We start from the raw sequence: 14,844 nt of genomic DNA, 5'->3' as shown, positions 1-14,844 counted from the left end.
CCTCACCTGAGCTGAAGTCCGACGCTTAACCGACTGAGCCACCCAGGCGCCCCAAATATTCTTTGATATTAAAACAGTTGCATGTATTTTGCCATCAGAAGATAATATCTGAGCTTCGCATAATTTTCAAAACGCTTAAATAATTCTGAAGTATTGTGCAATGACTATTAGTATCATGTATATTCTATAGCTGCCTTAGCAAATTACCACAAACTTAGTGGTTTAAAAGAGCATGAATCTATTATTTTACAATTTGGTAGGTCAGAAATCTGATACAGGTCGCCTTGGGCCAAAAAAAAAAAAAAAAAAAAAAAAAAAAAGGTATCAGCAGGGCTGTGTTCCTTCTGGAAGCTCTAGGGGAGAATCTGTCCACCTTTGGTTTTTCCAGCTTCTAGAAGCCAGCTGCATCCCTTGGTTTGTTACCCTCCTCCTCTGCCCTCAAAGTCAGCCACAGCTGACTCTCACATGGAACTCTCATACGGTTTCATTCTCTGCTGTCCCCGTTTTCATTTTTAAGAACCTTTGTGGTTATGTTGAGCCTGCCTGGATAACCCAGGATAATTTCACCTTCTGAAGGTCAGGTCAGCAGCAACCTTAATTCCTCTTGCAACTTTTAATTCCCCTTTGCCCAAAACCCTAATATATTCACAGGTTCTGGGAATTAGTATGTGGACATACATAAAAATTTATATTTTTATACTTACTTCTGAGCAAACTATGTTTCAAAGGAGTTAAATAGCTTCCCCAAGGTGTCTGGGTTGATGCCATTTTCTAAGCAAAGTGAAGATAACTTGCTAAATTGTTTCCCCACAAATTATTGTCTCATTCAAATCTTCAATTTTGTTTAGAGTGTTCTTGCTTTTGCTCTTTACTTTTGAAGAAATCCTCTGCTACTTAAAGGATCGCAGGTTTTGTGCCTTTTCTGTTTCAAGAATGTCTAGTGCAGAAAGTGATTTAAAAAGGGATCAAGTAAACGATTCACCTAGAGCAACATGAAAGACAACACGGTAAAAAGAAAAAACAAAATTCTAGTCTTTTAGCCAAAAGCCCTCATGTTTTTAAAGACCCACAGGCTTAATTAGTGTCAAGGAAAAGTCAGAGGTAAGCATCAAAGTATTTAAATATCAACTCCGTTGAAAATACAATTTGCTGGCGACTGGTACAGTATCCTTCCCTGAGAGGTGCTTGTGATTATGACCATTTTGAAGAGGAGGAAATTGAGGCTTAGAGGAGCCAAATGCTTCCCATGTAGCCATTTGGCTGGTCTTTGCTTTGACCCTGTGTATCCCTGGGTCTATCTGGCTCTCTCTCGATTCAGATTTTTTCCATAACACTGTGCCCTAGTTCCTCTGCACGATGATATCTTTCGTCATCTCCAAGGAGTTTGGTTTGCAAAATATTCCATCTGCCTGCCTTCTGGTTTTGAAAACGCTTTGATCTTAACTCTGATTTTAATTCTCAGACAATGGAAATGCAAAGAAATAGTCATTTGTTACGAGTAGTGATTTAGCAACAGGACTGGAATAAGAGCAGAATTCAAAATTCCCAGGAGATCTAGGATGAGTAACATCCTCATCATACAACTTCTAGCAAATGCAAGAAATAAACAGGACCTCTTTCTATGTGGAATGATGATGAACAAACTTCGAGGATAGCATCAGATATCTGGACAAATAAGGGAAGGTTTTCTTCCAAAAAATGTTTACGAAACATGTCAAAAAGCCAACAGTGAATAATGAATGACTGTGTCAGTTTTAGAGTGCAGACTGCCCTTTGCTGTGTCTTCCATTGCTACATAGATTAACTGTGGACTTCTTACTCTTTTGTTGACTAATTTTAACCTTCTCCAATATATTTCCTTCCCTCCTTCTGCAATTGTCAAGATCCTAACCATACGATCAAGTGCAACTTCAGTGTTGGTTCTTCCAGAATGCCTGGCATCCTGGGAGGGAAAAGTTTTCTGAATTCTCAAATTTTGCTTTCTCGTATCTCTTGGCACATCACACATTCAGCTGCATTTATTTGTGTGCATTTTTGATGTCTTTACTATATTAAAAGGCCAGCTGTCTTCATTTATTTTTATCTTCTAGTGGGCCCAGTAAAAGACTGTCTTCTAATAGGCCTTTTTATGTGATACAGTGCATCACACATAAAAGGTGCCTGATGTTTCATCAATGAATAAGCGAATGGATGTAGTGGACAAGTGTAGTGTCAGCCAAAGACTGTTACTTTGTCTTGTTTTTCTTTTCTAGCTCCTTTGATTGTTGCTTCTAATACAGTACCTTCAGCATAGCAGATGTTCTATAAGTGTCTATGGACATGACTTCAAAATACTTAATGTTCTCTTAAAAATCACAATGGCTTATATAAAGTCATAAAAGTAATTGGAAAAGATATTATTTTCATTAATTTTCCTTAAAGGAGTATTTTGGGAATTATTAGCTACAAATGAGTTTATCTTGATAGATTAAAATGAATTTTACAGTGATGTAGAGAGTTTTGATAGTAAATTTATGTAGATTTTGGACTTCAGCATACCTTGGCCTTATCATTTACTACATGTGTGAATTTGGGCAAATTAGTTAACCTTTGTGAAACTGAAATTCACCATCTATAAAACAGGAGTAGAACATTACCTCACAGGTTAGTTATATTAAGTGGAAACTCTACACAAACAGCCTATATTATATGTCTGGCTCACAATAAATAATACGTATTGTTTCTCTTCCTCACCCTCTTTTATTATTTTCACTTTTCTTAAATATTAAATCTAACTAAAATGCATGCATGTCTTCATTTTGATTATACAAAATTAAAGTCAACATATTCAAAATTTAATATGCATAATATAATCCAAACCTAGATGTTTTATAAAGCATTTAAGAAGCATCTTGTATTACTAGTGTTTTGGACATGTTTATTTTTCTTTCTCTCTTAGGAATGGTGCTTTTTGTCTTTTGGAAAGCTATCCTTCTCTGAGGGTAGGGTTAGGGGATCAATGATGATAATTTCTACAACCACACCATTTCCCCATGCCCTATCCACTGGGATAGACATGTTTCCAAAATAGATTTTTTTCTCTAGGATTTTCATTGGGTTTTCTCTAAGATGTTAAGTGTGGACTGTAGTTAGATGTTGTCCTTCCCCTGGGAAGGAAGCAGAGGATCTTTGAGCCTGGGCAGAATTGACCATCACGCTTTCTTCTGGAGAAAGGCAGTCTGCAACAATGAGGTAGACACATGGAAAGAAGGCCTGGTCATACATGTCCCACATTTGGTACTGTGGATCAATAAAGTCTCCAGTTTTGGCTAAACTAGCATGAGTGTGATCTTCACATTTACAACCAAAGTCATAAGTAAACACGTACGAGCAGGGAGTTACCTGGATTCATTGTATCCTTTTGCCTCCTCCCTGTTCTACCTCTAAATTCTGGTATCTGAGCCCCAGGTACACCATGGTGCCTACCTGGTGGAGTATTTAGGTCTGATCACTGTATAATTTACAAACTACTGTTTCAGTCAAATGCTGTAACCTTAACCTTGGCCAGGATTTGGCAAATGTTAGGATTTTGTATGAGCGGAGACCAGGTGGGAGAGAGTGGCAAGATCAGTCAACCCTTAGTATTTTTAGGGAGAAAAAAGAACAAAAAAACCTCTAAAACACATGCGTTGTTCTCACTGAATCACCTTGAACACAGTCAGTGGAAGGTCCTTTAAATCCCCTGCTCTGTGTGAAGCAGTGTGTGTCAAAACCACCTTGGGAAGCAGACCTGGCCCGTGGTGGGAGAAGGGGGCTCCTGACCAAAATCCATTTCACTGGATTCCTTGGGTCTAAGTGGTCTGAGCTACTAAACTGAATAGCTTCTTAAGTAAATGAACACAGCTTAAATTCATAGGAATTATTAGGTTTCTTTTGGGGGATCAATTTTCTCCTCACTCCTCTTCCTTCCATCTTTTCTCCCTTACTTACTTCCTCCTCTCTTCCAAATAACATTTTTTAGATGGCTTTAAAGTGTAATGTTGTCACCTTTTAGAGACATTTAAAATGCAGAGGGCAAAAGGAAGTAAGAATCACCTGTAATACTACCACTCAGAGATATTCCCTCTTAATTTGGGGCATACATTCTTCCAACTCCTTTTCTATGCAACGATATTTTAACATAACTGAAATCATGATGCATACTTAATTCCATCCTCTTCTGATTTTCTTTGAACAAATCTAAACATTTTCTGCTATTTCTTTTTTTCTCCCTATTGCTTTGATTCTAAAGGTAAAGCTGCCATGAACACCTTAGCATTGCATCTTTGATGCCATATTTCAGGAGACATAGAGCATTGATAGCATGCATGTTGGAAGACTTACACCAAGGTAATTGACAATCCAGATATTGTACTTGACCCCATTTTTGTCTTCCTGCATACAGAGTGGACTTTTAGGATGCATTATAATTGGAAATGACCAGATCAGAGATGACACCAAGTGCATTTATAGGAGTAGAATCATATGTTAACATGCCGGATACCTGAAAAAATTGTTGTTAGTTTCTGGGTAGAAAGGAAATTCAGAAATATAAAATTTAGTCACAATTGCTAGACTTCCAGTCTTCCTACGCTGTTCAAGCCGAGAGCCCATCATTATTTCTGGCAAAAGTCAGTGCTCATTTGTCTGTCAGGCTTCTCTTGCACAACCTAGAGGTTCTGCTTTGTCAAACAACAAAACAGAAGCGCAGTAGTTTGGCTATAAAGTTGAAAATAACAGTAGTATTTCTCACTGTTTTAGAGGAAATTCCAAATACAAAGGAGTTAAAATTAAGATAACACTGTTAAGGAAAAGAATAGAATGCAATACACATGTGCCATGTGTATTGACACTCGTCCCATGTGGCTCCTCTCTTCACCTGATTAACCAAAAGTCAAATCCTTCAACCCAGGGATGGTGCACTTTTGGTTTCTGCCTAAGTCAATTCCTATGCCATCTGGAAACCTTTGCACTGAATATGTGGAAAGAAATCAGATCAGAAAATGATAGTATCTTTGGAAGAATGGGGTTATATAAATAAGAAGATATTGGTGAAATAGTTTATATCATTCATTGTTAAAAGATCCTTTTTGAAGCTGGCAGGAAGTATAAGATTACAGAGATAAAAGCTCTAACATTGGCTTTAACATTTTTCAAGACATAAACGCTGTGGGGGCTTACGTGGGCGTTAGGGAAGACTGGACTAAGAGTAAAAGCAGTACTATGAAAAATGTTTGTTTTTATTTTGTATTTTTGACACTGGAACCCATAAAACTTTCTGATTTTCCATCTTTTCCAGGATGGAGTCTCATTTCCAAACTAACAGTTATCTTCTACTTTGAGAACTCCACCTGTGACAATAGGAATAATAAAGGCTTTCAAGAAAACTACTAAGAGCAGTGTAGACCCTAACTAGATAAAACTTTTGGTCTGTGTCCTTTGAACTATAACGTTGTTGACTTGGACTCAGGCATTTACACAAGAGTTTTGAAATTATTTTACCCGGTGGTTCTTAACTGGGGGGATAAATTACAAGCAAAGAAGTACTGGATACATTCTCCTTCTCTTGTTGAGAACTACTGGTAGAATCTAACTTTCTTTTATTTCAGGGAGGAAAAGCAAAGACCCAAGAGAATGGATCAAATGTCCAAAGTCACCTTGTCATTTATGGAAGAATAGGACTAGGAGAAGACTCTTCTCCTAGGATAGCATCCTTTCCACCTTAGAGCTAGAATCCACATGGACACTGAAGCATGAAGGCAGACTCCTTACCAAGGGTGGCTGCTGAGTAACTCTTTGTCCTCTTCCCTGAGTTACATTGCCTCCCGACCCTTAATGTCTCAGCTTCTAAACTCTTTCCTTGACCAGGATTCATCCATGGTGAAACTGGATTTATGTTTGAGCTTACCTGATGGAACAACTCCAAGTGATTGGGATTAGTTGAGAGAGATCCATAAAACTCAACAACAGTGCCATGCAAGATTAAGAACATCCTCATGTGTGAGGGAGGGGAAAGTTTTGGCCTTCTCACTTTGGTGTATCCCTTAGTCCCAGGAAATCTGGTATTTCTAGACACAGGACATCCAGACACTAGAGAGTTGTTCCCCCCTGCCCCATCCGCCCATAAAATTTCACTCAAGTCCTTCCATAGGGATGGGAGTCTGACATTTTAAAGAGTGGGGAATCTAGTGTCTTTTTATAATTTGTACTGGTTGCTTTTTGGTTAAGATAGATACTAAGTGATTCAAAGATAGTTGTTCTCTTCAGAACTGGAACCTCCTATTGCTCCAATTACCAATATTACTTAAAAGTGTTTTCAGTTTAGTTTAAAGAAAGATACCCATAAGTATACTTTTAATTGTCCATGATAACAGTGGTAGTGATACAAGAAGAAAAGATAAGGATTTCCATGGCTAGTATAAAACTGTATTTTCAATATTTATAATAACTTTAGGAAATATTTGTGGAAATGAGCCCATTAAAATCTCAAGTTAAAAAAGATGGCACCATTTGTAACAACCCCAAACTGGAAACTTCTCAAGTGCCTATCAACAATGGAATGGGTGAACTGTAGTATAATCACAATAGAATATTATTGAATATTCTATTGAAATCACAATAGAATATTATTGAGCAATGAGAATGAAAGATCCACAGTCAAATGCAACAATATGGATGAATCTCAAATGTAATGCTGAGTGAAAGAAGCCAGACGCAAAAGAATACATACTAATTAATTGAAACTAATGTATGATATTAAAAGTCAGGACAGTAGTTGTCCTTGGAGGAGCAAAGTGGTGGTTGGAAGAAGGGGCTTCTAAGGCACTAGTAATGTTCTGTTTCTTAAAGGTGCTGGTTACAGGGCTGTCTACGGTAGGAGAAAGTTCACTGAGCTGGGTACACTTACGTTTTATGAAACTGTTGTGTGTTATATTTCAATAACTTTTTTTTTCTTTAAAAAAGGCCAATGGGCATCTTTCAAGAAGCAAGAAAACCAACACTCATATTTTGAACAGAAATTCCCTCATTTTCATTTTGTTAGGAAAAATAAGGATGTTGGAAGTGTGCCTCTTTTGTAAAATGTTAATCAAGTAATGAAATGAACCAAACTAGCTAAAAGGACAGGGAAAGAGAACATGAAAGCCTCAAGAGATGAGTTCCTATCAGGGACGCAACAGTCCCCTCCCAGAACTCTTATGTGAGTTAGGATTTTAGAAGCAGGTCTGTCTGAGGTGGGGAAGTCTCTCATTTATATTCAGAAATGCACTTTCCAAAGCTAGACAGCTAGCACAATAGGCTTAGTGAGTAATGGGCTCACAATTTCAATTTATTATCAAAATATTTCCATCAGACAACAAACCTGAAAAGATAAAGAGATGCAGAGCTATATAGATGCCCTTTTATCGGAGCCACCTCAGGGACAGATTTTATTCTGAAAATCCTGATTGTAAACCACAGGTCTTATGTATCTTTAGACAACTGTCCAATGGCCATTTTTCACCTAGTTTGTGCTTAAAGTTTTTTATCAATATGATTTATAAGCGTAAAAATCTCAAATCTTCATCTGTACATCACTTTACAGATCTTGGTTCGGAACTATCTGTCTGAAACTTCGATATTCAGTGATTACCTATAATAATAATTACTTAGTCATAAATGTAATAATTAAATATAAAAATTATTATTTATACATTACTACAAATCTCTTAAAAAGATCAAGTTTTGAGAGGGAGAGAGAACAAGAAATTGCTTAGAAAATTGCAGGGAGCCTTGAGAATTTCAACATCAGTGAAAGCAGGTATAATGAAAAATAGTTTCAGACATTCATTTTCGCCCTAAGAGTAGCTTAAAATACAATGATTTCAGGATGAATAACTGATGATTGGCAAAACTGGTTTAAAATTACATTAAGTCCCACGGGCCCAACATGTATAAGAATTCTTTGGAAGATTTTTGCAGGAGCATAAATGTTACAAATAAAAATAAAAATAAGTAATTAGGCAATGTGTGTTTTAACTCTCATGCCACTGCTGTGCTTTTGGAGCCAACTGTATTCTCCAATCTCTTCTTTCTCCCTTTGATTAGAAATCCCAGTCTACATCAAGTGGTTAACACTGTTTTCAAGAGGTGACATCAAACTGGCAGATCGTATGAGAAACAGAAATGAATGGTAATATCTTTAGACATAAAGCGTTATTTACACAGTGAGAAGTGATTGATTTGATAGACACCAGACCCCACCCCTCCTCTCCATACCTTTTCCAGAATAACCTAACTTCATTTCTAAATGATGCTCTCTCATCTCTGTTAACTACCCCCATGTAATTACAGTGACTTCGGTGGCCCATTTTCTCTTGGACAGAGTTTCCCATTTTCATGATGTTGGCAAGGCTAACCAAAGGCTACGTCGCTTTTTCTGAAGATCACCAAACTCGGCATTTCTTTTCTGGATTCATGTATGAGTTCTTGCGGCAATGATAGGCCTCTGAAAACTCAGGGGAGTTCTGCAAAGTCCCAATAATTCTGTGAAACAAAACAAAGTCACCATCAGCATTTGATACTTATGTCCATACCATATAGGAGAAGCTCTACAGAATTTCTATAGGTGTAGGCCTATTGAGGGAATTTGAAATTTACAGTTTAAGAGAATAATAATTATCATAAAAAAGAAACAGGTAGAATAAATTTGTTATTTGTTAATAGAATTTTTAAGTGAGCAGGTAACAAAGCACAGGAATTAAGAGCACAGATTTGAAGATGGCATGGCTTGAATCCTGGTTATAAGTTGAATCTATTTCGCTTCTCTGTGCTTCACTTTCCTTTTCTATAAACGCATATAATAATAGTACCTGCATCTTAAGGTTGTCAGTAAAGTAAGTTAGATATACACGTTGTAAAATAAATGAATAATACATATTTGGAATTGCAGTTATTATAATAAGAGTTTGGCCAAAAATAAAATCATGAGTGTTCATTATCTTTTGGAAGGGCTCACACAATAACAAGTATAACAGACTAAATAGATATTTGTTGATTTAATAAGGAAGAGAATTATTTTCTTTCTTTCCAAAAGAACTCCATAGATATCAGAAACTGGATTCAGCCTGAGTAACTGGAAAAGGCTGGCAGAAAGTCAATTTCTTCTTATCTCTGACCCCAATGGGCAAAAACAACACTGTCCAACCCACTTTCAGCACCAAACAACATTTAAGGAGACAGATAGGTCAGTACAGTGATGCAGAGGTGATGTTTTCACGTCAACCCCAAACCAGCTCCTTCCCTTCTCTTCCCACTGGGACCACCCCACCACACCCACCTTGGATTGGGAGGAAGGGCAGGGAAGCAAACAGACTAGGGTGATGGGAAGACCTCAAGCAAGTGACAGGAGAGTATGTTCTAATTACTGAGATTTCCTTACGTGGCAGACGTGCTAAGTGTAAATCTTTGCACTCTTATCTCCTCTAACCCACTCTCTAAATCAAATCCCCTAATTCCCTTATTTAAAATCTTCCAGGGGCTTGAATGAAAGTCAACTTCCTTGCTGTGGCTTCCAGTGTTTTGAGGGCTCCAGCCGACCTTCCCGGCTTCCTCATAGTACGTTCGTTCTTCATCCCATTTCTCTCAAACTACACCGACCTACTTTCCATTCATCAAACCAGCCAATTTCTTTCCCTCTTCAGGGCTTTCTGCTCCCACTGACCATAGTCCCTGGAAAGTTTACTCCCCAGTGACTACATGACTCACTCCTTCTCAGCCTTCATGCCTCCACTTAAACACCCCTCCTCAGAGGCTTTCTTCAAATAATGTCCAGATTAGTTCCTTCCACCTGCAGTAGCCCTCTTGGTTCACAGTGATTTGTTCTCCTTCTTTACTTCCTGACATAACCCTACCTTGTAATGTGAGGGCAAAATACTGTGTATCTCTTGCTCCCTGCTGCCCTCCCCCCAAGCCTAGCACAGTGCTTTGTATATTGTAGGACTCAGGACATACATACCGAATAAATGAGTCTGTTGGCTGGTCACGGTGATTATATGTATACGAGGAATAGGGCATTATAAAGAAAATGTCCTGCTTGGCATTTTTGTTGTTTATTTGCTACAACCAACTACAGAGAAAGCAAGCATTTGCTTTCCTTATTCCCATTCCAGGAAAGATAACTGAATTTCTGAAAATCTGACTCCCTAATGTGCCAACTATTACCACATCAACTATCTCTCATCCCCAACATCACAACTCCTCTATCCCTTCAGGGAGAATGTAAACCTTTTTGGTTATGTGTGTATTTTTAGTACTCCTAGAAAAGTCCTAAAGATTAATAGGAATCTTCCTGGTATTGGGGGGAGGGCGGGTGGTGATTGAAACGGGGTGGGGGCCAGAGCTGGGGCATTTACGTCTATTAGTCCATTTGATACGGAAAAGACTGGCTTCCCAGTGCTGAGGAGGGGCCCAGTAATGTGCCCTCTCCTTTGTGTGAATGGCACAGACATGCCTCCCACTATGAGCAGGGTCCTGAGAGAACCTCTGATAGGATGGAGTGTAATGGGCCCTTGCCCATGACCACCTGAAGGAAATGGAGCCACCTGACTTCAGAGGGAGCCCTTGAACTGCAGGGATATCAGCAGTGACCACAGCAGGCTGGAGATGGAGGCTAATTCCCTAATTTTAGGTCTTCGGGTTCCTGAACAATCTTAAAAAGGAGTACACTGAAAACTACTGAAATTAAACTTCTTACTTCCTAGCTTAGGGTGGGAGCTTGCGACTGAGTTAATTTGCTATTATAGTAGTAATAATAATAATAATAATAATAATAATAATAATAAATGTGTCACTTCTTACATCGAAAAGTTTAAGAACAAATTCACTTGATACTTGGTCAAAAGTGATTATATGCAGGAATAAAAAGATTTTATTTTATTTTTAGTAATCTCTATTCCCAACGTGGGGCTCGAACTCATGACCCCATGATCAAGAGTCACATGTTCTACCAACTGAGCCAGCCAGGCGCTCCAAAGAATAAAAGGATTTTAGACATCAGGAATTTGTATTGGTCTTTAGTCTTTTAAGTTTCTGGGCTCATGGACTCTGAGACAGAAAGATGCTTTGATTCATTTAATTCAATCCCCTTTCCACTTTAGGAAGCCCTATATGCTGGCTGAATGACAGTCATCATGGTGGCCCGATTGTTCCTCAAACTGGGGAGGAAGCTCCCTGATGGGCAAGGAAATCATCTGAGAGTCACTGAATGGAAGAGCTGCTCTTTTTTGTTTTCATTTTAGTAAACTTTTTTAATAAAAGGATTATGTCTTAGATATAATCATATGGGGACAAGTACTTCAGTAAAATGTCCAAACCCATGACTTAATTCTACATTTGTCATAAAAATATTAAGGAAATGAAACACATACACACACACACACCCCCCTCAAAAAAGGGAAGTCTTCACAAAGCACCAATGGGAGTTAGCAATGTGGCAACACTCAATCTCAGGCACACTTAGCTCTTCATTTCAATTCCAGCTCTTCTCTTTCCATCCAAAGGCTTCGCTTAGACAATTTGATTCTGAATAATTAGGTCAACAACGTACCAGGCCTTCACTTACCTTCCTAGCACTCTAATTAATGTCTTATTGTTTACATTAAATCTTTGGATGGAGGACATAAATAATCTATTTCAAAAAAAATGGATACATTATTAATCAAACGAATCCCTTCTCTTAAGAGTGGGGTCATATTTCATTAATATTACATAAAATACTTACCTGAATTTAGTGCTACATGAAAACTGTGTGGCATATGTGTTTATAATAACAAAGATAAATGGCTTTTATTATTTCTTAAAGTGATTTACTTGAAAGTTTTATTTTATTATATAAAATATTTTATTGTACTATTGTTGTTTATTGCCTTGGCAAATAATCACTTCTTTTAAAAACATTTAAGATATAGAGAGTTGAACATCAGGTGACCAAGAAGACTACCTCTGCCTGCACTTAACTGGATTTTTGAATTACTGAATGAGCTTTTTGCAATTAATTGGTCTTCTGACAACCCTTTGTTCCTTGTTTTAAAGGAATGACTTGGTTACCAGGTTAACTAGCTTCATTCATAAGTAAACTATCCAATCTTTATCATTAAATGTTGTTGATGATTTTGTTAAAGTAAGGTCACCTTGATCAGCTTATGCTCCACTATGGATTGACAAAGAAATAAATGCCAGAATAGATTCCCAGATCCAGTCTGAAGATTAACAAGTGCTAACAGGAATTCTACAGGGTTCACCAAAATCCAAACTAACACTTACAAAATATCAAAACCAATGCTAATATTTAAGGTAAATGGAGGAAACATTAGTATTTCAAAGACGATTTGGCATATACATACTATATCATAGAATAATAGGGAATAAAATCACCATATTACTTGGAAATGTCTACATAAAACACTAGAAAGACTATCTTACAAAAAGTGCTAGAAATTAATCTGTGGGGAAAATTTCTTGCTTTATTAGTAGTGTTAGTTCTATAAAGTGCCCTTATATTCTGACTGGAAGACAATTATCCACCAATTTAAGCATCTATTTTAAAAATTTTTCTTAAGTGTTTGTTTTTCAGAGAGAGAGAAAGAGCATGAGCAGGGGAGTGGCAGGAAGAGAGGGAAACACAGAATCTGAAGCAGGTTCAAGGCTCTGAGCTGTCAGCACAGAGCCCGATGCAGGGCTCAAACTCACAGACTGCAAGATCATGACCTGAGCCAAAGTCAGATGCTTAACTGAGCCACCAAGGGGACCCTAGCAACTTAAGCATCTAAATTAGCACTTTTACTATTTAAGTAGCATATACATTGGTATCACTTTGTCCCTTTGGACTTCCTTTAAAAAAAAGTATCAGACCCTTTTATATTGTTTAGAAGTATTACATCTGAATAACTTAGAAACATATGTGTAGTTTATATGGTAAATATTAGCATAACAACCATTCCGAGTGACTGCAGATGGCCAAGAAAAACTGAATTTCCAAATAAGTCATTTAAATTTTGAGTTCAATTTCTAGAACCTCATGGGGAAATGTTTTTGTTTTAAATACTAAAGTTTTTAGAAGTTTATGTAAAATACATAAGACTTTGGTTAGGAAGAATAAGACAATTACAGCTCAGACCTAACAAATTGTTTTATAGATTCAGCTTTATATCAAGTATATTTTGTCTTCTGTTGTTAATACTGTGAATATTTAAACGTAAGCTTACAAAATCTCCCTCTATTTCAGAAATGTTTCTATACAGCCCACTATGCACAATTTTTCACTAGCAATTCAATTTCTATTAGTTTTTAAGGCTCTTTAAAAAATATGTTTTACTTTGTAGAGCCAGGAAGCAGCTTGTTTCCAAAACTAAATGTAACCTCAACCTTTTGCCAAGGAAATCCCTTTACCTCCAGAGAAAATAATAATTTCCTTGACAAAGGGTTGGCATTCCATTTACCCTTTTAAAAAAAACAACACATACTTTTCTTGCTATAAATGAAAAATAGTCAAGGAGGCATCTTTTGCACCAGGATAGAGAAAATGAAAGTTACAAATAATTTTACATATTTTATAATAAAATAATATGTACTTTTATAGAGAGCAAATTTTACATATTTATAATAAAATCCTTTCAGTTTAAAATTGAAGGTAGAACAGTTACATATTTACCTACATATCATTTAACCGATGATCAGTTACTGACATTCTGAACTATACAGACATAAGAAATGAGCAACAAAGAGCCCTTGACTTTAGTTAATAAAAACTGTTTCAAATTACTCATGGAAATTCTTATTCTGTTTATACCTTTCGTGTCTAAAAATAATTCTAGTACTAATTTTCACACACATATATGTAACAGACACTTCTATATGAACATTAATCTTCAATGACTCTTATGAGAATTTAATCCTCATTTTATATATTAAGAAATTGATTAAGTAACAGCTTGCAAATGGCAGAATCATGGGTGGAACTCAAGTGTTTCTTACTTCAAAGCTTGCATTCATTTTTTTTTTTTTTTTTTTACCATACAAGTTTAAAGATATGCTTTCTGACCTAATCAGAATAACGGAATGAAATGGCAAAAGGCAGGCAATGTAGTAACAGAAAAGAGAACTAGGAAAGAAACAAACAGAAAAACCTAATAAAAAGCCAAAATTAAAAGTCAAAAAAAGCACTACTGTATCCCCATCAGTGGCTCCGTATTGTAGGAATAAGTCGCTCCCCACACTAGCTTTTGAGGATTTCAGGAGACTAATAAGCACTAAAATGCCAACTAGTAGTCATAACAATAGTCTGGGTCATTTAAAAACAAAGGCTAGGTTTTGTTGAGGATACTGTGTTAATAAGGCAACAGGGTAGAAAATATTTTAAACAGAGAAATTTTCATCCAGTGGTTAACATGAAAACATTAACACTCAAGGGACAAATTGTAGCTATCAAAAGCTTTCAATTTGCAAGGCTCATTCTCTGAGGATGCCAGGTGTATCACGTACTACAATAATATTACTTAAATTCACTTAGGTTTCTATGGACATATGCTTTAGTTCATCGGGATATGGAGGGAAGAACTTTGACCAATTAGATTGTTATCATGGTTACTGTGAGCGTATAAATTGCATTCGTTGCCTTCAGAATTAGATTCCCATACCTTCATTTCTGAAGACTTCAGTAAGGAAAAAGCAAATTCTAGAAACGACACCGTTACTTGGGTAAACCATGATGGGAATTGACCTAGTGACTTTTGCTGCTCATTACCTAAAAAAGAAGTTACTTTGAATATTCTACCAAGACTGAATTTACCT

At 36.8% G+C, this 14,844-nt stretch overlaps 1 protein-coding gene across 3 annotated transcripts in view; it reads right to left on the bottom strand.

Moving 5' to 3' along the window:
* Positions 1–5,320: 5,320 nt before the first annotated feature.
* The window catches only part of MME (membrane metalloendopeptidase), a 100,455-nt gene continuing 90,931 nt past the window's right edge, over positions 5,321–14,844 (bottom strand). For all 3 annotated transcript variants that reach the window (XM_047876513.1, XM_047876514.1, XM_047876511.1), the window contains exon 23: positions 5,321–8,541. In XM_047876513.1, the coding sequence (XP_047732469.1) occupies positions 8,442–8,541 (100 nt within the window). In that variant the 3' untranslated portion in view covers positions 5,321–8,441. The remainder of the gene's footprint in view (positions 8,542–14,844) is intronic.

The sequence above is a fragment of the Prionailurus viverrinus genome, chromosome C2, assembly GCF_022837055.1.
Source record: "Prionailurus viverrinus isolate Anna chromosome C2, UM_Priviv_1.0, whole genome shotgun sequence".
NCBI classification, from domain to species: domain Eukaryota; kingdom Metazoa; phylum Chordata; class Mammalia; order Carnivora; family Felidae; genus Prionailurus; species Prionailurus viverrinus.
This window is presented reverse-complemented; position numbering and strand designations above follow the sequence as displayed.